General features: G+C 42.1%; 1 protein-coding gene across 4 annotated transcripts in view; it reads right to left on the bottom strand.

The window, feature by feature from the left end:
• Positions 1-25,644, bottom strand: part of LOC121273109 (Fc receptor-like protein 5) — a 58,616-nt gene extending 32,972 nt beyond the window's left edge. For 3 of the 4 annotated variants that reach the window (XM_041180081.1, XM_041180084.1, XM_041180083.1), the window contains exon 1: positions 1,161-1,241. In XM_041180081.1, the coding sequence (XP_041036015.1) occupies positions 1,161-1,239 (79 nt within the window). In that variant the 5' untranslated portion in view covers positions 1,240-1,241. Of the gene's footprint in view, positions 1-1,160; positions 1,242-25,557 lie in introns of those variants that run through there. The other variant, XM_041180082.1, reaches the window with a different exon arrangement.
• Between the last annotated feature and the right edge of the window lie 1,457 nt (positions 25,645-27,101).

Here is a 27,101-nt window from a genome sequence, read left to right as displayed (position 1 = left end):
TTCAAATCACCATTAGAAAAAGTAGTGTATTAACTCTCACAAGCATCACCCTTCGCAAATCAACTAAATGGATAGTGAAGTAAAATTAAATAAAAATTAGTGAAACTTTTGGAAATGTAGATGTTGAAATTTTACAGAGGGAGAGAGGGTTTCTGACGGAAACGTATGGTTTCAGAGCAGAAACACATCATCTCAGGCATAAAACAATTTAACCCTTCACAGGAAACTCAATTGCCTAGTGACTGCCATATGTTTGAAATACATTAGATCATTTGAACATAAGAACTAGGAGCAGAATTAGACAATTCAGCCCCCAGAGCCTGCCCTGCAATTCATTACGATCACGGCTTCTCTCATTTCGCCATCAACTCCAATTTCCCGCACTCTTCCCACAACCTTACAAGCGATTACTAATTAAAAATGTCCATTTCCATCTTAAATCTATTCAGCGTCCTGACATCCAATGTACTGTGTGGTGATGAATTCCACAAAATCAGAGCCCTTTGAGAATAATAATTCCTCCTCATTTCTGTTGTAAACCTACTATCCCTGAGACTGAAAATATGGCCTCTCGTTTGAAAATGCCCCAGAAGGGGAAACAACTGCTTCAAGACTACTTTGCCTATCCCCTTTATATTCTAATCAACCTTAATAAGTTCACTCATCCTTCTAGCCTCTAGCGAGCCTAGGCATGAACTGCTCAATTGCTTTGCATAAAACAAGCCTCACATTTCTGGGATCAACCTAGGGAACCTCCTCTAAAACGCCTCCAATGCAACTACCTCCTTCCTAAAGTCATGGGACCAAAACTGTGCTCCAGGTGCGGTCTCACCAATGCCTTGTACAGTTGCAACAAAACGTCCTTATTTCTATACTGTCTACTTTTAGCAATAAATGCCAAAATTCCATTTGCCTGCCTTATTACCTGCTGTACCTGCATACTAGCTTTCAGCGATTCATGCACAAGGTCACTCTGACCCCTCTGCACTGAAGCATTCTGAAGTTTTTCTACATTTAAATGATGTCACCTTTTTATTCTTCCGACCAAAATGTATAAGCTCACACTTATTCACTTTAAATGTCAGCTGCATAATTGTGGCCCTTTGATCTAAACTGTCCATATCCACTTGAAAAATTCTTATTTCTTCATTGCAACTTACCTTCCAAATTATTTCTGTCTCTTCTGTTCAAAAGCAGACACATTACCTTATGGCAATGCGTTGAGGATTCGAGCACCATATAATTGCCTATTTACAGACAGAAAAAAAGTCAAGAGTATGAAAAGGGAGCTGAAAGCCAAAATAAGGATTGGCCTTTGAGAGAGTGAGATTGACGAATTAATAATATAAGTTAATTTACTGTCAGTGGATGGAACAAATACCTCCAACGAATGGTAGAGAAGCAAGAAGGGGGGATACTAAAACAAACACAATCAGTGGAGAAAAAACATTGTGAAAACCAAGGTAGTGAAAGGCTGGCAAACATTCTGCATTCAACGTCCTGCATCCTGGGGTGTTAAAACAAGGGAAAGATGCGATCTACATGTTTTATTCAGAGAAACATTGAAACGAGAAGCAGGACTGAGTCATTCGGCCCTTCGAGCCGGCTCTGTCATTCATTAATATCATAGTTGTTTATCCAACTCAATCGCCTGATCCCGCATTCTCCCCATACTGTTTGATCCCATTTGCCCCAAAAGCTTTGTCTAACTCCTTCTTAAAAACATACAATGTTTTGGTCTCATCAACTTTCTGTCATGACGAATTCCCTAGGCTCAAAACTCTCTGGGTGAAGAAATGTATCTTCATTTCAGTCCTAAATAGTCTACCCAATATCGTTAGACTTTGACCCCTGTTCCTGGACTCCCCCAACATCGGGAACATCCTTCCCTGTCTAGTCCTGTTAGAATTTTATAGCTTCCTATGAGATCCACCCTCATTCTTCTGACCTCCAGCGAATATAATCCTAATCGACTCAACATCTCCTCATATGTCAGTCCCGCCATCCCAGGAAGCAGTCGGGTAAACCTTCTCTGCACTACCTCTATAGCAAGTACATCCTTCCTCAGATAAGGAGAACAAAACTGCACACAGAGTTCCAGGTGTGGTCTGACCAAGACCCTATACAATTGCAGCTAGACATCCCTGTTCCTGTCCTCGAATCCTGTGGCTATGAAGGCCAACCGAGTGAGGGCGTCGCTGGCTAATTTGGAAACCTATCATATATTGGCCAGGATGAAGGAAGACAATAAGGAAGGAACTGTAGACCAGTTATCTAACATCTGACACTGAGAGGAGAGTTCAAATGCAGGTTGCCTTCAAGAGGCAGGAGAAGTAAAATATTAGTTAAAAAAAACTGGGTTTCTAGTTGTTTAAAAAAATAAAATGGATACAAACCGAAGAGTTGATTCTCCGAAGCATTAATGAAACTCTAGTTAGGCCGCAGCTAATATAATGTGACCATGTCTGAACAAAGCTCGTTAGAAAGGATTTACGGTCCTTTGAAATGGTTAAATGATGGTTGGCCAAAATTGTACGAGTAATGGGAGTCTTCAGTACACTATCCAAATCCGGGGGTTTGGGAGGTGTTCCCCTCGCAAGTAGTGTGTGATGGATGTTTTAACATAATGAGCTCTCTCTAACTCTCAATGATACGGAAGAGCTGTTTACCTTCAGGCTTCATCTTTCCCGTGGCTACCCCACGCTTTAAAGAGCATCAAAGGTGAGGGAAAATGGAACAGTTAAGGAGTGCCCAGTCAAAAAAGTTTCTCTGTTGATAACACAATTGCTAAAATGTCTCAATGTCTTGGACAGCCGCTATACGCCTGTCTCAGTCTTTGTTGCTGCCACTGTCTGTGTGTCTGTCACTGCCTGTGTAACTGTCGTTGTCTGTGTCCCTCTCCATGACTTTTCCTCTTTCCCTGTATGTGTTTCTTCCCTTGTGCGCCCATCTCTGTCTGTGTTTCTGACACTGTCTTGTGCTTGTCTCTCTCAATATCTCTGTCACTCTGTGTGCCCATCTCATTCTATGTTTCTGTCCCGATCTGTGTTTCTGCCACTGTCTGTGTGTCTGTCACTGTCTTTGTCTCTGTCTCGCCTTCTGTCATTAAAAGACCAACAGTGATTGTGGACTTACACACTGAATCTCCCTGCACTCATTTATTCATGCAAATATATGTAACCTACGTGCAATGCGAATAAGTTACCAAATATTCCACACAATAACTATTAGTCTCCAAACACACATGCACATTGCATCGTGCCAACGAATTCAGGATGTTCGTGCTTCATAACAGTGAACAAAAAGATAGGAAGACGAAGCTTCAAAGAGTATATGAAACAGGAAAGGTAAGTTACCATTTGAGAATTTGTCCCTTCGCGGGGGGGGGGGGGGGGGGGGGGGGGTGGGGGGGGTGACTGGCGAAGAACAAGTGGGGGAACAAGGAAATTGCAAAGCGTTTGAACAAGTGTTTTTAAATCTACATTCGCAGAAGAGGACAACAAAAATCATCCAATGCATGGAAGAAAATCAAGAGGGAGGAAGCTAAAACAAACACAATCACTGGAGAACGAAGTACTGGGAGCACCAGTGGAAACAAGGAATGAGAAGGCTCCTGGAATTGATGCGCAGTATCCTGGGGCCCAAAAGGAGGGGTCAGTAGTGACAATTGGTACATTGTTTGTAATCCTCCAAAAATCCCTAGAATCTGGGAAGCTCCTACCTGCTTGGAGAATTGAAAATGTATTGTGCCATATATCTTATAAATTGAGAAAATAAGACCTTTTCAACATGGCTAAAGGAAATAGAAATAACAGAAGAGTAATTACAATGGCAGAGTCTGCAAAATACCCAGGTAGGGAGGGGTTTGGGTGATATTGTTCTTGAATTACAGAGAAATACATAGATGGTGCATCAAGGAGCAATGAAGGATAATTGAATATGGTAAGTTTATGCAAAGGAGAATGAGTTTCAATGTAGGGAGCCTCAGTGCACTTATACAGAGCATTGATGTGAGAAGAACGCCAACAAATAGTATTTGCTATTTTGACCTCCTTACGTTAGGAATGGTAGACAATCAATAGTAGCAGTTCACACAAGTTTCACTACAAACTTGGACGAAAAGATCAGGAAAGGCTCAAGATATGAACGAAAGTCAATCGCATTTAGAATCCTAAATGCTGGACTTATATAAGTGTACAAGATATTGAGGGTGATTTACAGGCCAGGAAGTAGAAGAATGTTCACCACGTGGGGTACTGAGCAATAGGAGGCAGAGTTTAGAATGAAGGATTCCCCCAGTTGAACGGAGTCAAAGAAGAATTTGTTTCCATGAGAGTGATCTTCGTAAGAAAGCAGTGGAGGCTGGGACATTTAATATATTCAAGGACGACAAGGTGCATGCGGGGCAGACAAGGAAGGCCACAATTAGATCAGTCTTGAACTCATTGAATGGCGGAGCAGGATCGAGGGCCTTAATGGGCTGCGCCTGCTCTCATTTCTAATGAACTAATGATCTTATGATCCCACAGAAGGTTTTAAAAATGAATGGCATGTTTAACTTTGTAAGGAGGACATTGAAAGTGTGGCGCAAGCTTATACCATATGCCTCTTGACAATGAACACTGTACATGCAACTCAGGAGGACAAACTTGTATTGTTGTGAAATTAAAATTGGGGCATTGCACCATATTTAGCAGCAAATGAAAATATAGGATAGGCAGGGTGGGCGTAATGGCTTCCTCTGGCATAAGATATCTTTAGATCTAGATATATTTCTTGTACGGTGTTTCCATTTGCAAACACTAACAACAATTAATGGAAGTCGTCAATGTGCCCCCTTTGCCTTAAGGGCAGAAATCATTTGAAAACAAATATTCAGAAAAGATCCATTTAGTGACCGAATGAAAGCTTCAGTGAAACTCAAAGGACAGCAGCAGGCTGCAGTGTGTGTGCAAACTCTGAGCGTCATTGCAGATCCCCACATATGTACAGACCAAGAAACATCATGTGAATGTGTCAGAGCTCCAATGTGGAACAGTTGGAGGCATTGACAGTGCATTTCAAACAATGGAATGCTCTAATTGAGAGCTGAATTCTGAACACAAAGATAGACTGCAGCATTGTTGGCCATTAGTCTCTGCCCACCCTGCAGATGTCTATCTAAGTTATGTGCTCAGCTCTAGGAGACTGAAGGAGGAACTGGGGTTAATTCAAGATTTCTAATGTAAACGCTGCCTGAATTGTTCAATAGGACAGCATAGTTGTACAGTTGGTAAATATACTAGCTTAAAGTTAACAGAAGGTAAATTGAAAGGAACTGAAGGGTGGGAACATGACTGACAAATAAGCAAACATACTGAAGGCGGACATCATTAAAGATGATCTTGACAGCACATCGGCATTAGAGCGGAAGTGATCGGTTTCAAATATATTGGGCCTCAGTTCATAGAAACAGGAACTTAGCGCCTGTCACAAACTACATTGAATTAGAATTATCAGAGTCACCAAAATGAAATTTAAAAAAAAATGTTCCTAAATTGTTTTCAATTGTTTTCATCCAATTTACCTTTCCAATTCTTCCGATGACACTCGCTGATGAATGAACCCCTCCACGCTGAATTCCCCATCACATTATCTGATCCAGATTGACAGCAGATCTTAACTTTATCACGTTCCCGCCAGGCAATTTTGGTGTTAAAGGCCTATCAGCATTTTTGGACTTTTTCTATCTTTTTTTGTTAATTCATGGGATGTGGACATCGCTGGTTCGGTCTCTATTTATGTCCATCAATAATTCCCCTCATTCCGGGGACATTTTTAATAGTCAATCGCATTGATGTGTGCCTGGAGTCACATGTATGCCAGACAAGGTGAGGAAGGAAGATTTCCTTCCCTAAAGGTTTCACCCTCCTTCCGTGCATGCGCACTTCACAGCAAGGAACTGATATAATAATTATCGGCAGCTATGTTACCAGCCTTATCCGATATTCCCTTTCTCTGGCTTTGGAGCACTGAGCTTACTGGTAGTCACATTAGACAACCAGGATTAAGCAGACACTCGGCTTTGCCGAGGTCCCGTGCAGACCGACAGGCTCCCAATTCCAACGAGTGAATTCAAAATTCTACAATCTTGTCACAGAGCCAGCATCTAGTTACAAAACCGAGATATCAGATTGTTCTTCAACATTTGCAATGTGGAATGCAAGAGATATCTCTTATTTCAGGAAGTGGGCAGAAAATGGGACATTGCATTTCCTGGAGTAGTTGAGGACGATATAATTGATGTATTTAAGGGGAAACATGTTTGGAAACACGTGAGTTAACAACATTAAGAGGAAGTGGTGAAAACGTTGGATAAACCAGACAGAGAGGACGTAGGAGTGGAGCTTCAATAACCTCATAGAGCTGGAGGGCCAAATTATGATTTTCTCTGTTTTAAATACAAATAATTTCAATGGATATTAAGGCATAAAGTGACAAATAACGCACAAACCGAAAATCACTTTGTTCAGCATCAAAGCCCTTCACCTCTGATCAAGTGAAGTTTAACCCTCGCAGCAAGAGCAGTACATCAGAGTGACGCTTTTATTTGAACACACTGAATAAAAATATATTATAATAATATTTTTGACGTGACTTCAGCCTTAAATAGCATTAAACCTTTCTAAGAGCATCACAACCGTGAGAGCAACAGCAGCAGCTGCTGGTTCTCAAACATTCATTTATCAGCAAACCTAAATTCAAGATTTTTAATTACAGAATCTCATTAATATTGCCAGTATCTTCAAACATCTCAATAGCTGGATACATTTGGGCGCATCAGACAAATTAAATGGTTTAAAATGAAGAGTACGGTCATTTTTTAAATGTTTTTAAGGCAGAGGTACACATAAGCAAGTGATTGATATGTCACCTTGGTAGGAGCGATTCCGATGACCGAAGCATCAGATCAGATATGATTTTATTAAATGGCAGAGCAGGGCTGAAGGGGCCTAATGACCTACTTCTGCTCCTTGTTCTAATGTTCACATGTAACCGTTGAAGAAATTGAGGAAAAACAAAACTGCAGGAATTTCAATTCTTAACATAAAGGCAAACAAGTAGAAAAAAGAGGAATCGATTCTCAAAATACATAAAGCATGGGCTAGGCCTCAGCTGGGATATAATGTCCTATTCTTGCATCAAATCTAGGGAGGATGTCAAAGATCTGTAAAGGGTCAAAAGGAAATTGGTCACGTTGGTTCCATGAATGAGGGGATTGCAGTTATGTGGCGCAGTAGGAAAAGCTGTGATCGTTCTCCCAAATGCAATAAATTCAATAATGGAACATCAGACACAGACACACGGAGTGAGGCAGACACTCTGACTGATACAGAAGAGAGAAGGCTTTTAGGAAACATGCTGTAGGCTACCAAGTCATATAAAGGATTGATCGTGTGAATAAGGAGAAATTGCATCCACTTGCGCAGATGGGCCGGATTTCGACGGATTCCAAGAGAAAGCAGGGGGGCAGCAGCGGTAATATGACGCTGTCTAGATATGTTGTCAAGCGTGATTGGATTCTGGAGGGGATGTGCTGTGAGATCCAGAGTCCTCTGGCATTCCGTTCAAACTTATGTTGGTTTGGTAGATGGGCGCAGGATGAGGGTGATCTAGGCCTCCAGATTCATTTCTGTCTGTATTTCTCGATTCAAATCATTTGACAGTCACCCTCATGATTCAGCTGCCACAGCAGACCGCGAATCTCACAGAGAAGAAACAGTGCGTGAGGGTCTGGAGTATCTGAAAATGCTCTCTGTGGTGAAGGGGTATGACTATAAACGTCTCCATTTGTGCCTCAGTCGCTGTCTGTGTCTGTGTGTCTGTCTCCCTGTGTGCGTATGAGTCTTTCTGTTTGCCTGTCGGTGCCTGCGTGTCTGTCCCTCATTTTGATTATGAGTCTTTCTCTGTGTCTGTCTCTATGCAGCTTTCTCTGTCTGCGTCTTTGTATATGCCTCTTTGTATACGTATGATTCTCTTCTTTCGTCTCTCTCTGTGTGCCTGCCTCTGCCTGAGCTTGCATCTACTTGCATTCCTGTGTGTTTGAATGTCTCTCTATATTTCCTTTCCTCTGCCTGTGTGGCATTCTCTATCTGTGTGTCTGTAACTGCATTTGTCTCTCTCCCTGTATGTGTGTCTGTGTGTCTTCGGTGTTTCTGATTCTCTGTGACTATCTGTCTAAGTGTCCGACTCTGTGTGCGTGTCTGCCCCTGCCTGGGTCACTGTTTCTGTCGGCGAATGCATTCATGGATTACCAGTAGCCTTTGAAGTTTTATAAAAAACCTCAGGGAAGAACGTGATAGCATTTGAGCGGAAAGAGTTGCTGCTGCAATGTGTTTACTTAAGGACATTAGTCTCCGCCCCTATGACCAACTTCAGCCGACTGCAGGAGAAGGTGCTCATTAAATAAAAGGAAATGAGCATTGTTTCAATTCATCAATTAACTTTCACAATAGTCACGCTTCGTATATCAACTAAAATGATTGTGAAATAAAATTAAACGTCAATGAGTGAAACATTTAGAAATTCAGATGTTTGAATTTTACAGAGACAGTAAGTGCTTACACCGGAAACCTGTGGTTTCACAGCAGAAACGCTTCATCTCAGGGACAAAACAATTTAACCCTTGAGAATAAAAATAATGGCCCAGAGACAGTCATGTGTCGAAACACATTAGGTCCTAAGAATATGATAACTAGGAGCAGAAGTAGGCACGTGAGCACCTCGAGCCAGCCCCCGCCATTAATTACGACCATGACTGATCTCATTTCGGCCTCAATTCCAATTTCCCGCCTTCATCCCTTAACATATCAGCCCATTATTAATTAAAATTCTGTCTATTCCCTCCTTAAATTTATTCAGAGTCCCAGCATTCACTGTAACCTGCAGTAGTGAATTGCACACATTCACGACCCTTTAAGAAAAGTAATTCCTCCTCATTTCTGTTTGAAATCGACCACCAATTAGACTAAACCTATGGTCTCTCGTTCTAGAAAGCAAGTCCACGTCTACTGTGTCTATCCCCTTTTGCATCTTATATACATCAATTAAATCTCCTCTCATCCTTCTAAGCTCTAGCGAGTATAGGCCTAAACTCCTGAATCTCTCTTCATAAAACATGCCTCGCATCTCTGGAATCAACTTGGTCAAACTTATCTGAACCGCCTGCAGTGCAACGACATCCTTGTTGAAGTAAGGGGACCAAGACTGTGCACAGTACTCAAGGCGCTGTCTCGCCAATCTCTTGTAGAGTTGCAACAACACTTCCCTAATGTTATACTCTATTTCTTCATAAATTAACGCCAAAATTCCATTTGCTTTCCTTTTTACCTGCTGGACCTGCTTACTAACTTACAGTGATTCATGTACGAGGACAACCTGCACTGCAGCATTCTGATGTTTCTCTCCATTTAAATAATAAGTCACCTTCTTACTCAACCGACCAAAATGGATAAGCTCGCATTTATTCACGTTAAACTCCATCTGCCAAATTTCACCTAACCTGTTCATATCTATTTGTAAATTTCTGACTTCATCATTGAAAAGTAGCTTACCACCTACATTGGTGTCAACTGCAAATTTAGCTACAGAATCTTCTTTCGCTGAATCCAAGTCATTTGAAAATAGTAGGAGCACAAGAACCAAACCCTCTGGCACCCCACTAGTGACAGCTTGCCAACCAGAAAAGTACCTATTTTCCCAACAGTCCGCTTTCTGATAGTTATCCAATCCTGTATCCAAGCTAATATATTACATGTAACTCCATGTGATCTTATCTTGTGCATTAATATTTTATGCAGCACATTAGCAAGGCGCTTATGGAAGTCCAGATATACGAGATCTACATGAGCTTCATGATCTACTTGGCTTGTCATATCTTCAAAGAAATCTAGCAAATGAGCCAAACATGATTTAGTTTTCATGAAATCATGTTGACTCTGCAGGATGAATTTTTTTCCTTTCCAAAGGCCCCATTAATCCTTCCTTAATAATGGATTCCAGCAATTTCCCAAGCAACAGACGTTAAATTAACCAGTCTATAGAATCCTGCTTTCTGCTCCACCCCTTTTTTGAAGGGCATTATTTTGCATTGTGAGTATTTCTATTAAATAATTTGAAAAGTTTAATTTTGCATTAAAACGCCGCCAGTGTTGTAGTTAAAGAGATTGAATCACCCTGTACTCAACTAGGTAAACAATTTAATGCAAGCTACTTCAAATATAAAACAGTTATTAAACATTCTGCAAAGCAGCTCAAAAGTTGTTAATATGCGGACACGTTACATTACGCCAACGCGTTGACGATTTGAGAGCCATATCATCGTCTATTTACGGACAGAACAAGGGTGTGTAAAGTATGTGAAAAGCGAACTAAAGGCCAAAATGAGCTTTGGCCCCTGAGCGGGAGAGACTGGCGAATTAATAATGGAATGAAAGTAACTGGCAATGGATGGATCATAGCATCCAAAGAATGACAGAGAATCATGATGGACAAAACTAAAACAAAAACAATCAGAGGATAACAAACAAACATTCGAAAACCAATGGAGCAACAGGCTGGCAAGGCTTATGCAATCAATGGCCTCCATACTGGGGCCTTAAAATAAGGGACAGCTGCAATATAATTTTTTTCTTCATTTACATGGTGTGGGATTCACTGGCCAGGCCAGGGATTATCGTCCATCCCTAACTGCCCCTTGTAAAGTTAGTGGCGCATCGCATCATTGAGCAGCTGCAGTCTCTGTGTTGTAGGAACACGAAAAGTTATGTTAGGAAGGGAATACCAATGACAGTGGAGTTTGCACTGCTTGTATTCATCCAAGACTCGCTAGATTATAAAAGGTACCTGCTGCTTGGAAAATTAGAAATCTAACATCTATTATCAAGGATAGAGGAAGGCAGTAAGCAGCGAACAGTACACCAGTTACATAACACCTGGCACAGAGAAGAGGTTTCACATACACAAGTCTGCATTAGGGAGGAAAAGTGAAATATTTGTTGAAAAAAAACTGTATTTCTAGTTATTAGAAAAAAATAAATAAAAGACAACAAACTGAAGAGTTGATTCTCAGAAATATTACTGAATCACCTGTTAGGCTGCAGTTAAGATAATTAGACCATGTCTGAGCAAGCACGTTAGAAAGAATTTCCAGGCCTTTGAAATGTTTAAAAGAATGTTGTCTAAAATTGTACCAGTGCTGAGGGTCTTCAGATTTACAAAACAAAAACAGAATTACCTGGAAGAACTCAGCAGGTCTGGCAGCATCAGCGGAGAAGAAAAGAGTTGACGTTTTGAGTCCTCATGACCCTTCAACAGAACTAGGCGAATCTGAGGAAGGGGTCAAATATAAGCTGGTTTAAGGTGGTGGTGGTTGTTGGGGGGGGGGGGGGTGTGGGGTGGTGGTGGTGGGGTTGGGTGGGGGGAGAGAAGTTGGAGTAGGGTGGTGTGGTTGTAGGCAAAAGCAGTGATAGAAGCAGATCATCAAAAGATGTCACAGACAGCAGAGCAAAAGAACACATAGGTGTCGAGGTTGGTGATATTATCTAAACAAATGTGCTAATTAAGAATGGGGATGGTAGGGCAATCAAGGTATAGCTCTAGTGGGGATGGGGGGAGCATAATAGATCTAAAAATATTTTAAAATAATGGAAATAGGTGGGAAAAAAAATCTATATAATTTATTGGAAAAAGACAAAAGGAAGGGGGAAGAAACAGAAAGGGGGTGGGGATGGAGGGGGGAGGAGGGGGGAGGTCAAGACCTAAAGTTGTCGGATTCAATATTCAGTCCAGAAGGCAGGGAAAGAGGCAAACACAGGCAAAGGCAAAGAGACATGACAGGCACAAAAGATTTGCAGTCCCAGTCCGGGGGTTTGGGAAGTTTTCCCCTCGCAGAGAGTGTGTGATTGATGTTTTAACGTGGAGAGCTCTCTCTTTCTCTCCATGATCCATAATGGCAGGTTACCTTCAGGCCTCAAATTTCCCGTGGATATCCCATGGTGCAAAGAGCGTCAAAGGCGAGGGGAAATGGAACAGTGAAGGAGGGGCCCAGTCAAAAATGTTTCTCTGTAGATAAGTGACTCGTGAAATTGTCGCGTTATGTGGGAGCTTCTCTATGTGCCTTTTGCTTTCTTTCTGTCTGCCACTGTCTGTATTTCTGTCACTATCTTTGTGCCTGTCATGTCTCTTTGCCTGTGCCTGTTTGCCTCTTTTCCAGCGTGTGATTACTCACTCTGTGCTCCCATCTCTGTCTATGTCTCTGTCTGTGTGCCTGTCACCGTCTGTGTTTCGGCTACAGTCGTTGTACCTGCCATTGTCTCTGTCACTGTTTCAGTTTCTGTCATTGCCTGAGTGTTTGTCACTGTCTACATTTTTAACATTGTCTGTGTGTCTTTTACTGTCTTTGTGCCTGTTACCGCCTGTTTGCCTTAAACACTCTGTATAAAAATCTCTATCTGCGTGTATGTCCCTGTCAGTTTCTCTGTCCCTTTCTGTGTGACTGCCTCTGTCTGTTTGTCAGCCGCTGAGCCTGTCTGTCTTGTGTGCCATTCACTGCCTTTGCCTGCCTGTCGCTTGCTGTTTCACTGTGTCCCCGCCTGTCACAGTCTGCACCCCTATTACTGTACTATTGCCTGCCTCCTGGTGTCAAAATTATTTTGTTGTTGGGTTATATGATCGGCGCAGGCTTGGATGTCTGAAGGGCCTGTACCTGTGCTGTCCTTTTCTTTGTTCTTTTCTTTGTATTTTTGTCTGTCACTGGCTGTTAGCCTGACACTCGCTGTGTACCACTCTGTGTATGCTTCTCTCTCCATGTCGGTGATTCTGTCTCTGGCTGAGTGATTGCCTCTGCCTCTTTGTCTGCCACTGCCTCTATCTCTCTTGAGCACCTGTCACTGCCTTTGACTCCATGTCGCTTTATCTGGATCCATGTCCCTTATTGAAAGTCTCTGTGCCTCTCTTACTGTAGTAGTGTCTGTCTCTATCTGTGCATCTATCGCTATTGGTGCCTCTGTCTTTGTCTTCAGGTCTGCTTCTGTCTATATGCCTGTCTAAACCTGTGTGTCTTTGGCTGTCTGTATGTCGATCACCGTCTGTGTGCCTGTCAATGTCTGTGCGTCTGTCTGTGTCCGTTTTTCTATCTGTGCCTTTGTGCAACATTATGGAATTGTTTGCTGCGCTAAAAGCAGGCTTTTATATTGGAAGCAATGAAGGTAACATGACAAATATAGGCCATACAAAGCAGCTGCTGCTAAATGCTAACTGAAGGGCATTAGTCTCCGCCCACTGTACAGATGTCTAACTCAAGAATGTGCCCAACACAAGCAGGCCAAAAGAGAAAGTGCCACCCAAAATTGAAAACCTGTTGGTTTTTCAAATCAGGGTAACCAGTGCAACTTACTAACTATCACCAACGTCAAAATTGGGATGTGAGCCTAATGGAGAGTGGAGGGATATGAAGCAACAATGCTGAAGTGCCTGGTTGAATTTCAGAGTGAAAGCAAATGTTTGCAAGGAAGACCTTTTGCTTCATATCAGAAACACATCATCTCAGAGAAAGAGCAATTAAAACCTTGCTTGGAAATGTAATGGTTCGACATCTGTTCAAAAAATTGAATGAAAATACATTGTGCCAATGTTTACTAAGTACCATAAAACAATGTGTTATTTAATTCGCGGATAAAAAACAACAGCAATGCTCGTGGATTATGTAATGAATCTCCCTGCACTAAATTATTCATGCAAATGAATGTAACATAATTCTACTGCGAACAAGTTACTAAATATTCAACACAACAACTTTTAATCACTTAACACACATGCTCGTTGCGTCGTACCAACGGAGTCAAGATGTTAGCGCTCTATAAGTGTATACGGACAGACAGGAAATCAAAACTTCAAAATGCATATGAAACAGTAAAGATAGATTGCCAGTTGAGAATTGGTCCCTTAGAGGGGGAGACTGGTGAAGTACTAATGGGGGAACAAGGAAATGGTAAAGACTTTGAACAAGTTTTTTTAAACTTGTATTCGAAGTAGATGATACATATGTAATCCAAGGCATGCAAGGAAATCAAGAGGTAGGAAGCTAAAACAAACTCAATCAGTGGAGAAAGGATTCCTGGGAACAATAATGGAAATAAATGTTGACAAGGCTCCTGGGATCGATAGCCAGCATCCTGGGGTGCTAAACGGGGCGACAACAGTGTTAATGGATACATTGATTGTAATCCTGCAAAATTCCCTAGCCTCTGGGAAGCTCCTAGCTGCTTGGAGAATTGCAAATGTAATTTTCCACAAGGAGTATTAATGGCAAAATTATGAATTTTTCAACATGGTGGAAGGAAGTGGGAAAACAAAATAAAAATTAGAATGAAAATTTCTGGAAAAAAAACTCTGTTAGAGAAGGGTCTCGATGCCCTACTTCATGAATTACAAAAAAATACAATGAAGGTGCAACAAGGAACGATGAAGTAAAATTGAATGCGGTCAGTTTTGGTCACAGGGGATTGAGATTAAATTTAGGAAGCCTCAATGCAATTGTACAGAGCATTGGTGAGAGAACTCCTACAGTAATATTTGCAATTTTGGCCTCCATAAGAAAGGAGTGGTATACAATCATTAGTAGCAGTTCACAAAATAGCCGAAGAGATAGTCTTCAGGAAAGGTTGAGAAAATTGGACTGATACTCGATCGCACTTAAGTGTCTGAGACCTGGACATATAGAAGTAAACAAAATATTGACGGTGTTTTACAGGCTAGAAACTAGGAGAATTTTCACCCCGTAGGGGAACTGAAAATTAGGGGGCACAATTTACAAATAAGGATTCACCCAGTTGAACGGAGTTGAAGGGGGCTTTCTTCATCATGGAGCAGAGGAGGCCGGGGCATTTAATCTATTCAATACTGTGATCTACAAGTACGTCAATTTGCATGCGGGCCAGACAAGGAAGGCCACCATTAGGTCAGTGTTGATCTCATTGAATGGCAGAGTACGGCCGAGTTTCTGAATGGCCTCCAGCTGCCCTCATTAATAATGAACTAATGATCGTATGATCGTATATAAGGATTTAAACATAAATGGAATGTTTAACTTTTTCAGAGGGGCGTTGAAAGTGTGTTGTTAAATGATGCAATATGAATTTGCAAAGACCACTGGACCTGCATTTCCACAGGACTAAAGTGTATCGTGAAAAAATTAAATCGGGGCATTTTTAGATATTTAGCTGCAATTAAAACATCCTGTACAGAAGGGGAAGAGCTAACTATCATCTCTGGTATAAGGTTCTATGCTTCGAGCAGATTGATCGCATTGGGTTTCCATTTGCAAACACTATCAACAATTAATGGAAGTCGCCAATGATCCCCCTTTGCCATAAGGTCAGAAGTCAATTGAAATAAGTTTAAAAATTCACAGAATGCCCATTTACTCCCCGAATGAAAGCTTCAGCGAAAGTCAAATGAGAGCAGCAGGATTAGGTAGGTGTGCTAACACTGAGCAACTTTGCAGATCCCCACATTTGTTCAAACCAAGAAAGATAAGGTGAAAGCAAGTCTCAGGGCTCGAATATGGCACAGAAGGAGGAATTGTCAGCGGAACTGAAACAATGGAATATGATATTTCAGAGGTACATCCTCAACACAAATGTAGCCTGCAGCATTGTTGGTCATTAACCTGAGCCCTCACTGCAGATCTCTATCTCAGTGGTGTATTGAGCCCGAGCAGACTGAAAGAGGAAGTGGATTTAATTCAACTTTCCAAACGGAAACCATACCTGAGTAATTCACAACAAACCGTCAATTGTACACTTGGAAAGACAACGTATATTAAGAAAGGCTGAAGTTTGGGAACATTGCCTGAAAAATAAGCAAACGTTATGAAAGTGTCCACTTTTGAAGAAGATAGTGATAGCACTTTGACGTTAGAGCGGAAGGGAGCGGTTTCAAATTGATGGGCCTTCAGTTCAAAGAAACAAGTTCTTAGCCACTGTCAGTAACGACATTGAATTAGAATGAGCTGAATGGCCGAACATAAATTTACCAGATCATTCCTAATAGTGTCCAAGTGTTTTCCTCCAATTGAAACTTGCAAATCACCCATGAGGCTCATGGACGAATGAACCTTGGCCACGCTGAATTCCCCACTCCATTATCTGATCCAGATTGAAAGCAGGTACTGATTTTAACACGTGCCCACCGGACACCACTGGTGATACTGGACCACAGGCCTTTCGAGCTGCTTCTAACTTTAAAAATAATTCATGAGATGTGTGCATAGCTGGCTAGGACAACATTTATTACCCACCCACCATTATTCCAATTTAAAACACATTGTTAAAGACATTGATGGGTGTCTGGATTCACATATAGGCCAGTTAATGTATGGACGCCAGTTATTGCTCTAAGGTTCTTCGCCCTCCTGCTGCGCATGCCCACATCGCAGCACAAACTAGTATCACAGAATAAACAGCAGCTGTGACACAACACTTGTTGGATGCGCCCTTCCTGTTGCTTTGGAACACTGAGCTGATAGCTAGTCACATAGGACACCCTTCGTTAGTTAGATTATAGGCCATATCCATGCCATGAGCAGGTGAACAGGCTCCCATTTCCAAAGGATAAATTCATGATTCTCCAAGTCATGTCACAGAGTCAGAATCTAACAATAAATGTCAGAGATCAAAACGTATTTCAAGGTATACAATGTGGAATTCAGGACATGTCTCCTAAACCAGAAAACGGACAGAATTTCGAACATGGTGTCTCGTGGTGTAGCTGAGGACAATATAATTGATATCTTTCTGGGTAAAATTGTGTTTGGGTGAAATGCATTCTGGTGAAATTGTGATAGCGTTGGATAATCCAGGGTGGAAGGCAGATGGTGTGGAGAATCAAAATCACCATAGAGCTTTGTTGCCGAATAGTGTGATTCCCTGCCGTAAATACATATAAGTTAAATAGATATAAGGCCTGAAGCGACAGAAAATGCAGTAACTGGAAATATCTGTTTTCAGCCTTGGAACCCTTCACTTAGGATCAAGTGAAATTTAAGCCACACAACATGAACATCAGAGTGAGAATTTTGTTGGGACACACCGAATGCAATCATATGGTAATAAATGTTTATCTGACTTCAGGCTTAAATATGATTATGACGTTGAAAGAGGATGATCATTGTGAGAGCAACAGCATCAGCTTCTCGTTCTCAGGCATTTATTTAACTACAAAACTGAAGTCAGCCTGCTATATAGAGAAACATATTTAATATTGTACCAGCATTTTCTAACATCTCAATTACTAGATGTAATTGGGCGCATCAAACAAATTAAGTGAGTCAAATTGAAGGGTAACGACAAAAACAATGCAATTCTGTAAAGGTATAAGTGTACCACAACAAACTGGCAAATCATTACTTCAGCTGCTTCACCCTCTGAGAGAAAGTGCAGATTGCCAGCTGTTTGTTTAGAGTAAGGATAAGGAAGGAGGTGGTGGGTATCAGGTGTAAAATGTTCCCACGATGAGCATGTGCGTGAGGACAGGGGAGTTAAAATGTCAAGACTGAGCATCAGGATTCAGAATGCAGCAAAAGCAACAGAACAGATGGCGGTAATCTTCGTGGCTTCACTTCTATGTAGAAATTAAAGCAGTTGGGCGTGATCTCCATAGGACACGCAATTTTAACTGGGCGTTTAGGGAAAATGACCAAGGATGAAATGCTGCATTCCTGTGGAGAGACTGGAGAAGATGGGATGATTCTCCTTTGACATGAGAAGCTTGAGCTCATATTTCCCAGTGTGGCAGTGAGGAAATGTATTGTTTTATGAGGAGAGATGGGTGAAGTTAGGAACGTTGGTGAGGAATCGGATTGAGAGGAACAAATGTTTTTAATACACAAAAAGCCCAAATAAGGCAAAGAAGCTGAGATTGTTTCAGGCTCAGGCTAACAGTGTCAGAGAAAGCTTTCAGCAGAAATTTGTGGTTTCAGCTCAGAGGCGCTTCATCTCGGACATAATTAACTTTTACCCTTGACAGGTTAAACAGGGCATCAAAGCCAAGCCTGGGGCTAAACATATGACAAGAATATTCATTTCTGTAATCTTTTGGTATGTTTTAAGGCATGCTACCAATGAATTTCTCTAACACCACTAGACATGGAATGATAACATTAAAGACACCGCTGCAGAGCCACAGCGTTGGTCGCAGTCAAGGTGGATTCATGAAAGGGAGACAAAGTTTGCCAAAACTGTTAGAGTTCATGAGTTGTGTAAATACCGGAATGGAGAAAGGTTAAACAACTGGCTGTGGTGCATGTGAATATTTAGCAGGCTTTCAAAAAGATCCGACACAAGAGATTTGGAAACAGATCCAGGTATTGGGTTAATAGACTGGAATGGATTGCAAATTGTTTTCAGATAGAGAATAGAAAGCTGGAATAAAATTGTCATTCCCAGTTTCTCAAGCAGCCATTAAAATGAGGCGCTGCACCGATCAGTGCTTGGGCCCAACTATTCACAATCTACAACAATAAATTGGATTTGGGGGCATAGGAAACATTGCCAAATTTGCTGTTGGCACACAATTTGGTGGGAATACGAGTTGTGAGGACGGTCCAAGGAGGCTTCAAGGGGATATAGACAGGCTAAGTGTGTGCGAATGAGTATGGCAGATGGAACAAAATGTGGACAAAAGTAACGTGTTATCCACTTTGGTGGGAAAAACAAAAAGGCAGAGTGTTACATAATTAGTCAGAGATGGGGAAGTGTGTAGACTTTGGTGTCCCTATTCATATGTCACTGAAAGATAACACGTATATTCAGCAAGCAATGAGGAAATTAAATGGTGTGATGGCCTTCAGTGCAAGATGATTTTAGCACAGGGGTTAAAATAAAATTTGTTGCTGCATTTGTTAAGAGCCATGGTAAGGCCGAATCTGGAGCATTATCTGAGTTCTGGCCTCCTTATCTGAGGGAGGTTATAATTGTCAGAGAGTGAGTGCAGAAAAGGTTCACTAAAGTGATCCCTATAATGGCGTGATTGCCCTCTGAGCAGGCATTGAGGAGACTGTGTTTGTGTTCTTGGAATTTCCGGAGGCTGAGAGGTGATCACTTTCAAACAACCAGCACACTTACTCATCTCAGTGGGGCCCAGGCAGTGATGCAGTTTACCCTGCCTTGGTGGTCTCGAACCAGGGACAACTGTCTCAGAGCTGGAGCTTTGGGGAGCTGGAGACTATTTGGGAATGAAATAAGGAGGAATTTCTTCACACGGAGGATGGTGATTCTTTGGAATCCTCTACCCTGGAGTGTTATGAAGGCTCTTTCATTGAGCATCTTCAATGCAGACATGGAAAGTTTAACTGATTCAGAAGATATCAAGAGCTATGGGGTTAGTGCGAGAAAATGTCTGTTAGGTGAAGGATAAGCCATAATCTAATTGAAAGGCAGTGCAGGCTCCAGGAGCTGAATCGCCTCCTCCTGTTTCTATGCCCCTATGAATTTCAGACAAACCAGGACTGGAGTTGCATCATTGAGAGAACAATTCAGTTATTCACTCTGAGTTTTATCGACGCAAGTTCTGCCGTTAAAATTTTATTTAAAAAAAAAACATCTATTTTCTGACCCATTAATCTTTGACTGAGAGACATATGAAAGCAGCTGGGTGGAATGTGTTTTCAAATATGGAACTTCTTTAGAGACCACCAAACTGAATGTTCACTTCAGTTGCTGGAGTTCCATTATGGAATGGTGGCAAATTGGGATGCTAAAAATGGAGATTGAGGCATAGAATCTGTGGCAGAAGAAAGCTGAATCCCTGTTTTTACTGATAGACATTGGTGCCCGCCCGCTTTGCAGTTGCATATCTCAGTGCTGTGCTCCTAACGTAGCTGGGTAATTGCAGATCCCAGATCTGAAGGCTAATTTAATAATCCGCTAGAGAGGTGCGCCAACATCCCACACGCTGAACAATATCTCAAATCGCCTGGAATTCATTGACAAATGTGAAAGAGATAGAATAATCAGCAAACACGCTGAAAATGAACAGTATTACAGAGGATAAAAATAGCCCTTCGCACGAGAGCGGAAAGCAGCGGCTTCAACCCGGAGGAGCTTCAGTACAAAGGAAGAGGACTTGAGCAACTGTCAGTTAGATCGCTGACCTAGAAAGAAACACGACGCTCAAAATAAATGTATTACCATGTTGCCTAACTGTGTGAAAATATTCTCCCCCAGAGTTGCTCTCATCTTCCGAGGATTCTGATTACCATATGCAACACGCGTCTGTTCAAACTACTCTTCAAGTTATCCATTCATTTTGTCTGCATGCACATTGTCAGTTGCTTGACCTGAGCTCAGTGCTGACAGTGGCGGAACTTCACCCTCCTACTGTGCAGGCTCGTTACCCAGCATGCAACAGGCATTAAGGAGCTCTGTCACAATATTTGGCTTCCTTCAGTGGCCCAGGAGCTCTGAACTGATTGGCCGCGACTAAATCTCCCCACCCAAGGAATTCGGGTTGGAATGAGTTGATTGACACGTCGCTTTGAGCTTCAAAACCAGTTGAAACACAGTTTGCAGAACATCAGTGCCAATTCACAGTGAAGACCTATATCTCAGCGTTGTGCTCGACTCCAGAAGGCAGAATAGGAAACAGAATTAATACAATTTCTTAGCACTCAGCTCAGCATGAATCATGCTTCTGCATCTGCTTTTCTATTGTTAAGAATCTAGAATGATATCTCTTTTCCGTCAGCATTCTTAGAATATAACTAGTATAATCAGCTGTGTCCTTCTGAAATGGTTGTCTTGGTACTGAAAACATCACATTGAAAATATTCTAAATATAGATCTTAAAGTTTTAAATTGACGAGGCTGTGACCACTTCCCTTGACAGTTTACTGTATTGAAGAATTGTCCCTGTGATGAAACATATCTCATACACTGTCATTGAAATACATAAAATTTGCTGTTTAATTTTAAGATGTGCACACTCCAGTAATTTTGAGTTGTTCAGACATTTTGCACAGAGTCAATCGCAAAAATCACAAAGTGCCTCAAATTTAGTTTCAATGTTGGAAAGGAATGCATAATATGGGAAATGGCCAGGACGGGCCATTTAATAAAAACAGGAATATCAACAAAAGGCAGAATAGCAGACGTCAGTATTTCTAATTTCGAGAAGTGCAGGTTGAAAGAAAGGGAACATATTGTCCAGTTAGGGCGCGTTTGAGGCGGGAAGAGGCGGGGTCTGCTCACAAAGTGTCCAAAAATTCATTAACTAAATAAGCAAGGAATTCCTACGACGATACTTCACCCAATTATCTTTCTATGTCCGCTGCAGGTGCACAGACACGAAAAGGGATGTGCCCCACGTCCTCCTCCAAAAATCCACATGAAGAGGTGCACATGTTTGAGTGCAGATACTGAAATGGTTGCTTGACCTAAGATGAGCAGAGATGTCAGAGGCAGGGCTATGCCCTTCAACCGCGCATGCGCACATCCAAGCAGAATAAAATAGTGGAAGGATAACCGAGTGAATATCGGCCGAGATTCCATTCAGAAGCTCCAGGGACTCAGGCCCAATGGTAGGTTCAATAAGTACCCTGGATGGAGATCTCAAAAACCGTGAAAACCAAATGTTGAAACTTGATGAAAGCAAAAAACTGCAGATGCTGGAAATCCAAAACAAAAGCAAAATTATCTGGAACAACTCAGCAGGCCTGGCAGCATGTGCAAGGAGGAACACAGTTAACGTTTCGATTCCGTATGGCTCTTCATCAGAACTAAGGAACATAGAAAAGAAGTGAAATATGTGCTGGTTAAAGGGTGGTTGGGACACGTGGAGCTGGATAGAGGGCCAATTATAGGTGGAGATAACCAAAAGATGTCATGGAAAAAAGGTCAAAGATGTGTTGAACTGGTGATTTTATCTAAGGACTGTGATAATACAAATAGACCAGTGACGGTGGGGGGTGGGGGAAAGGGATTGAAATAAGCTAAAAGGCAGAGATAAAACAATGCATGGAAATACTTCTAAAAATAATGGAAATCGGTAGGAAAAGAAAAATCTCTATAAATTATTGGAAAAAAGGAGGTTCGGAAAGAGGGTGGGATGGAGGAGAGAGTTCATGATCTAAAATTGTTGAACCCAATATTCAGTCTGGAAGGCTATAAAGTGCCTATTCGCACAATGAGATGCTGTTCCTACAGTTTGCGTTGAGCTCCAGTGCAGTAGGCCAAGGTCAGAGATGTGGGCATAAAAGCTGGGTGGAGTGTTGAAATGGCAAGCGACAGGGTTATCTGGGTCATGCTTGCTGACAAACCGAAGATGTTCCAAAAAGCACTCAGCCAGTCTGCGTTTGGTCTCTCCAATCTAGAGGAAATGGCATTGGGAGCAGCGAATGCAATAGAGTCAGTTGAGGGATGTGCAAGTGAAATGCAGCTTCACATGAAGCCCTAGGACTTTGAGGAGATGGGAAGTTAAGGGGCAGGTGTTGCCCCCTCAGTGGTTGCTTGAGTAGGTGCCATATGAGCGGGGTTGAGGTGTGCGGTGTAATAGAGGAGTGATTCAGGCTGTTCCAGTGGGAATGATTCCTGCGGAGATCCACCGGGAGGTGGAGAGCTTGTGATTGGAAGATGTGTTTGGTGGTGGCATCATGCTGGAGTTCACGGAAAGAGAGGAGGATGATCCTATGAATGCGGAGGGTTGTGGGGAGATAAGTGAGGACAAGGGGTATCATGGTTCTGGGGGGCAGAGGATGTTGTGCTTGCGGAAGTGTGGGAGATGGGCCAGACACCATTGAGGGCCGTGTCAAACACAATGGGTGGAAAACCTCGGTCAAGGTAGAAGGAGGAAATAACAGAGGCACTGTTTTTGAAAGTGGCATCATCAGATCACATGCAAAGGAGGTGAAGAAACTAACAGAATGTGTTGGACTTCTTATAGTGAGCGGGGTGTGAGGAAGTGTAGTCGAGGTAGCTGTGGGAGTCAGTAGCCTTGTAATATATATTGGTGCTCAGTCTATCATCTGAAATTGAGACAGAGAGGTCAAGGAACGGAGGAGAAGTGGCACAGATGGAGCATTTGAAAATGATGGGGTGACAGTGGAAATTGGAAGCAAAATTAATTTTATTTTAAGGTCCATTTGAGAGCATGAAGCAGCACTGAAGTAATCGTCGATGTTGCAGAGAAAGAGGGAGATGGCTGGAGTTGGACAGGAACAAGGAATGTTCCACATAACCCATTAAGAGAAAGAAGTATCTGGGGACCAAGCTGGTGCTCATAGCCATAGTTTTTATGACGAGGAAGTGAGATGTGTTTAAGGGAAAATTGTACAGTTTGTGAACATGTTCAGCCAGTCGGAGGAGATTAGTGATGTATTAGGATTGTTCTGCCCTTCAGCCAACCTGGCAGCATTCCAGAGGAATGGTTCCTTCCGGGACACACTGTTCCACTCCTCCACCATCCACTAAACCTCAACTCCCTCCCACGGTACCGTCTCATGCAACCGCAGAAGTTGAAACACCTGCCCCGTTTCTTGCCATCTCCTCAACGTCCAAGGGCCCAAACATTCCATTCAAGTGAACCAGAATTTCACCTGTACTTCCCTCAATTTAGTCTGCAGAATTCGCTGCCACCAATGTGGTTTCCTCTACATTGGAGAGACCAAACTCAGACTGGGTGACTGCTTTGCGGAACACCTTCAGCCTGTCCTCAATCATGACCAAGACCTCTCCGTCTATTGCCATTTCAACATTCCACCCTCGTCACTTGCTCACATGTCCGTCCTTGTCCTGCTGCATTATTCTAGTGAAGCTCAACGCAAACTGGAGGAACAGCACCTCATCTTCCGATTAGGCACTTCACTGCTTACCGGACTGAATATTTGATTCAACAACTTTAGATCATGAACTCTCTCCTCCATCCCCACCCGCCTTCCCATCCCCCCTTTACCCCAATAATTAATAGATATTTTTCTTTACCCACTATTTCCATTTTTTTCTAAATGTATTTACACCGATTGATTTATCCCTGCCTTTCAGACTCTTTCGATCCCTTCCCCCCAACCCACCTCCACTAGGGCTATCTGAAACATTTCTATCACATTCCTTATAATAATATCACCAGCTTCAACACATCTTTGTCCTTTTGTCTATGACATCTTTTGGTTATCTCCACCTATCAGTGGTCCTCTATCCAGCTCTACCTGTCCCACCCACCCCACACCCCAAACCTTAAACCAGCTTATATTTCACCTCCTTTCTAGTTTTCCTTTGTCCGGTTGAAGAGACACACGCACTCGAAACTTTAACTATTTTCATTTTCGTAGATGCTATCAGGCCTGCTGGGTTTTTCCAAGTATTTTTGTTTTCTGTGTTGAAATTTGAATTTGAATTTAATGTATAGAAGAGGATTTTGACACATTACTTAGCAGATGGAGGCCATTCTACTTAACCTACTTATTCTGGCTCTGCAAATTTCTCCACATATCCGAACTTCATAACCGCAAATAATCCGTTCTATCCAAATACTTTCTCAAAGATCTGGTCGAATCTGCTTCCATTATTCTTACAGGTAGACCATTCCAGATCAATCTAAACCTCAAGGTAAGAATGTCTCTGCTAATTCCCACACACCCAGATATTTTAGCTCATTCATCAGTAATTACAGATCCATTTGCGAAATGAAACACGTTCTCGCTGAGTTCTCTATGAAATATCAATAGAATTTTGATTACAACTTTAAGGTTCCTCCTTTACCTACTTTGTCCTAAAAAGAACGACAAGCAGAAAAAACGAAACAAAACAAGTTTCTTCCGTCTCCCAAATTCAGTGAACTGTTTGACCTCTGGCAACAGTCACTGTTTCTCCAATTATGGATAGGACAATATTCAAAGCAACTCAAGGCTTCTGCAGATCCTCCAAGTTAAGCAGCTGAAATGGTGACCCGACGTCATCAGACACAAACAGCAGCCTTTAAGATTGATTTATACATCATGTCCTCTCTCTTAACGGAATAGGTGACTTACCCTTGAACACATTTCTAGGCAGGTGCCTCTCTGCCTTGTCCTTCGGTGTTATGGACATGTTTGTTGTATGATCTCAGCCACTGTTTTCAATTGAAACAGGTTGATTTCAGATGGCGTAAAACAGGACTCTGATAGTTTTCTAAGTGGACATCCAAATATCGACGCATTGAGGCGAGGCCAGTAGATTACCGTAAGTGGCAGGCACGCTCTCTGCACACTGCACTCTGCTCTAATCTAAATCGCTTGCATCTCCAGACAAGTGAAAGCACATTCACTCCAACACAGTTCGGCATGGAGAATTCAACACCTTCTAGTTTCTACACCGATAACCAACCTTATATGCTGCACGCCAAACCAGTCGTTACTTTAATTCTGTCAGCTCCCAGTTATCGGACATCCCAGGCATCAGTCCCACTCTCCCTGTGCTAGTTAGGTAAACAATCACTACAGAGACAAGAAAAACAGCAGTTCCAATACTAGATTGCTTCACGACTCACCAAATATCAGTAAGGAGACGCCTGTTGCCATGTTCCAATCCGAGCTGCTTTGTGACGTGCGAGCTGGAAAGAACGACAGCTCACTCCCTTCCTCCAACGTTCAGAAGTTCAAACCAGGAAGCATTGAACGAGAGAGGAAACAGGGGCTGTGCGGAAGTGAAGTCGTGAAAGCATCAGCAAAGAGTTTTATAAAACATGGAGTGAAATATGGAGGTGATCGCTGCGTGATAGGAAATGTTAATCTTTCTAAGTTAAACAATGAACACGTGTTTAGCAGGCTATAGTAGACAATAAATCATGAAAAAACAATCTGAAACATTTTTTTTTTTGTCGTTGGAAGTTTGTCATTCATCCTGGTTAGGTAGTTAAAATCTGGGAGCGATGGTTCTTCAGATCGCTCTCGCAGTTACGATTTAAAGCACTCCAGATCAATCCTTGGCACTTCCAAAAATAACAAAAGAAACAATCAATAACAGAAGCGAGGGCCTTTTTCTGAAACACCACCCGCTTTATTTTCCAGCTTTACCTCAAGCAAAAAGTGCGAGGAGTTCCTACACAAAATTGCACGACAAGTGGGAGCATCTCTGCAGCCACTGAAAACCTCACTTTGTATTCAGTCCTTTATGATGATGCATGCTCACGGCCACTGTTTGGTTCAGACTGGATATTGGCACACAGAAAATTAATTAGCCACCGGAGAATTTTCCAGAATTTCAGTTGGTGGCATGGAGTTGACATTCTAAAGCATTATATAAAATATTGCAAATATAATTCATCCAAAATTAGAAACGAGTTTTATCGCTGCCTACCTCCAATATATGTATATATACATACAAATCTTTCCACCCACTTGCCCACCAGGCTAAACTCCTGTAAGTTTCCTCTTCACCCGAGAGCTCATCTCTCATCTTCGTCTCCTCATGTTTCAAAGACCCATTGTATCTTCACTCTACTCTCACCTCAGCAGACTGTTGAATACTCACTTCTGCTCCCGGGCTCCTATGTTGTGTGATATTGTTTACCACGTTGTACTCTCAGCAATGATCCTTCTCCCCTTCAAAAGCGCTTTCAACAAACTACTTTACACCTGCCCCTTCACCCTCACCCTCCAAGAAATGAACAGATGTGAAATCCCCAATTTTTCAAACCAGTGACCCCATCTCCAATCTTCCCGTCTTCTCCATCCACCATGAAGTTTCAGAGCCCCCAAAACCATGCCTCGCCACCTCCAAAGCCACGTCCAACATTACTGAATCTCGACGTTTCATAACTTTCCAATCGGGATTCTGCCCCATGACATATCAGGAACATTTGTGGACATTTAGTGTTCACTCGATTGAGTTTAGAAGGATGCGAGGGGATCGGATTTCAACTTACAGAATACTGAAAAGCGTGGATTGAGTGGACGTGGGGAAGTTTTTTTTTCTCATTAATACGAGAGACTAGGACCCGAAGTCAGAGCCTCACAGTAAAGGAAAGAGCTTTTAGAAAAGAGATGAGGAGAAACTTCTTTAGCCAGAGATTGGTGAATCTATGGAATTCAT

This window comes from Carcharodon carcharias, chromosome 39, assembly GCF_017639515.1.
Source record: "Carcharodon carcharias isolate sCarCar2 chromosome 39, sCarCar2.pri, whole genome shotgun sequence".
NCBI classification, from domain to species: Eukaryota; Metazoa; Chordata; class Chondrichthyes; order Lamniformes; family Lamnidae; genus Carcharodon; species Carcharodon carcharias.
The sequence above is the reverse complement of the archived record's forward strand: the minus strand, read 5'-3'. Positions and strand labels throughout refer to the sequence as shown.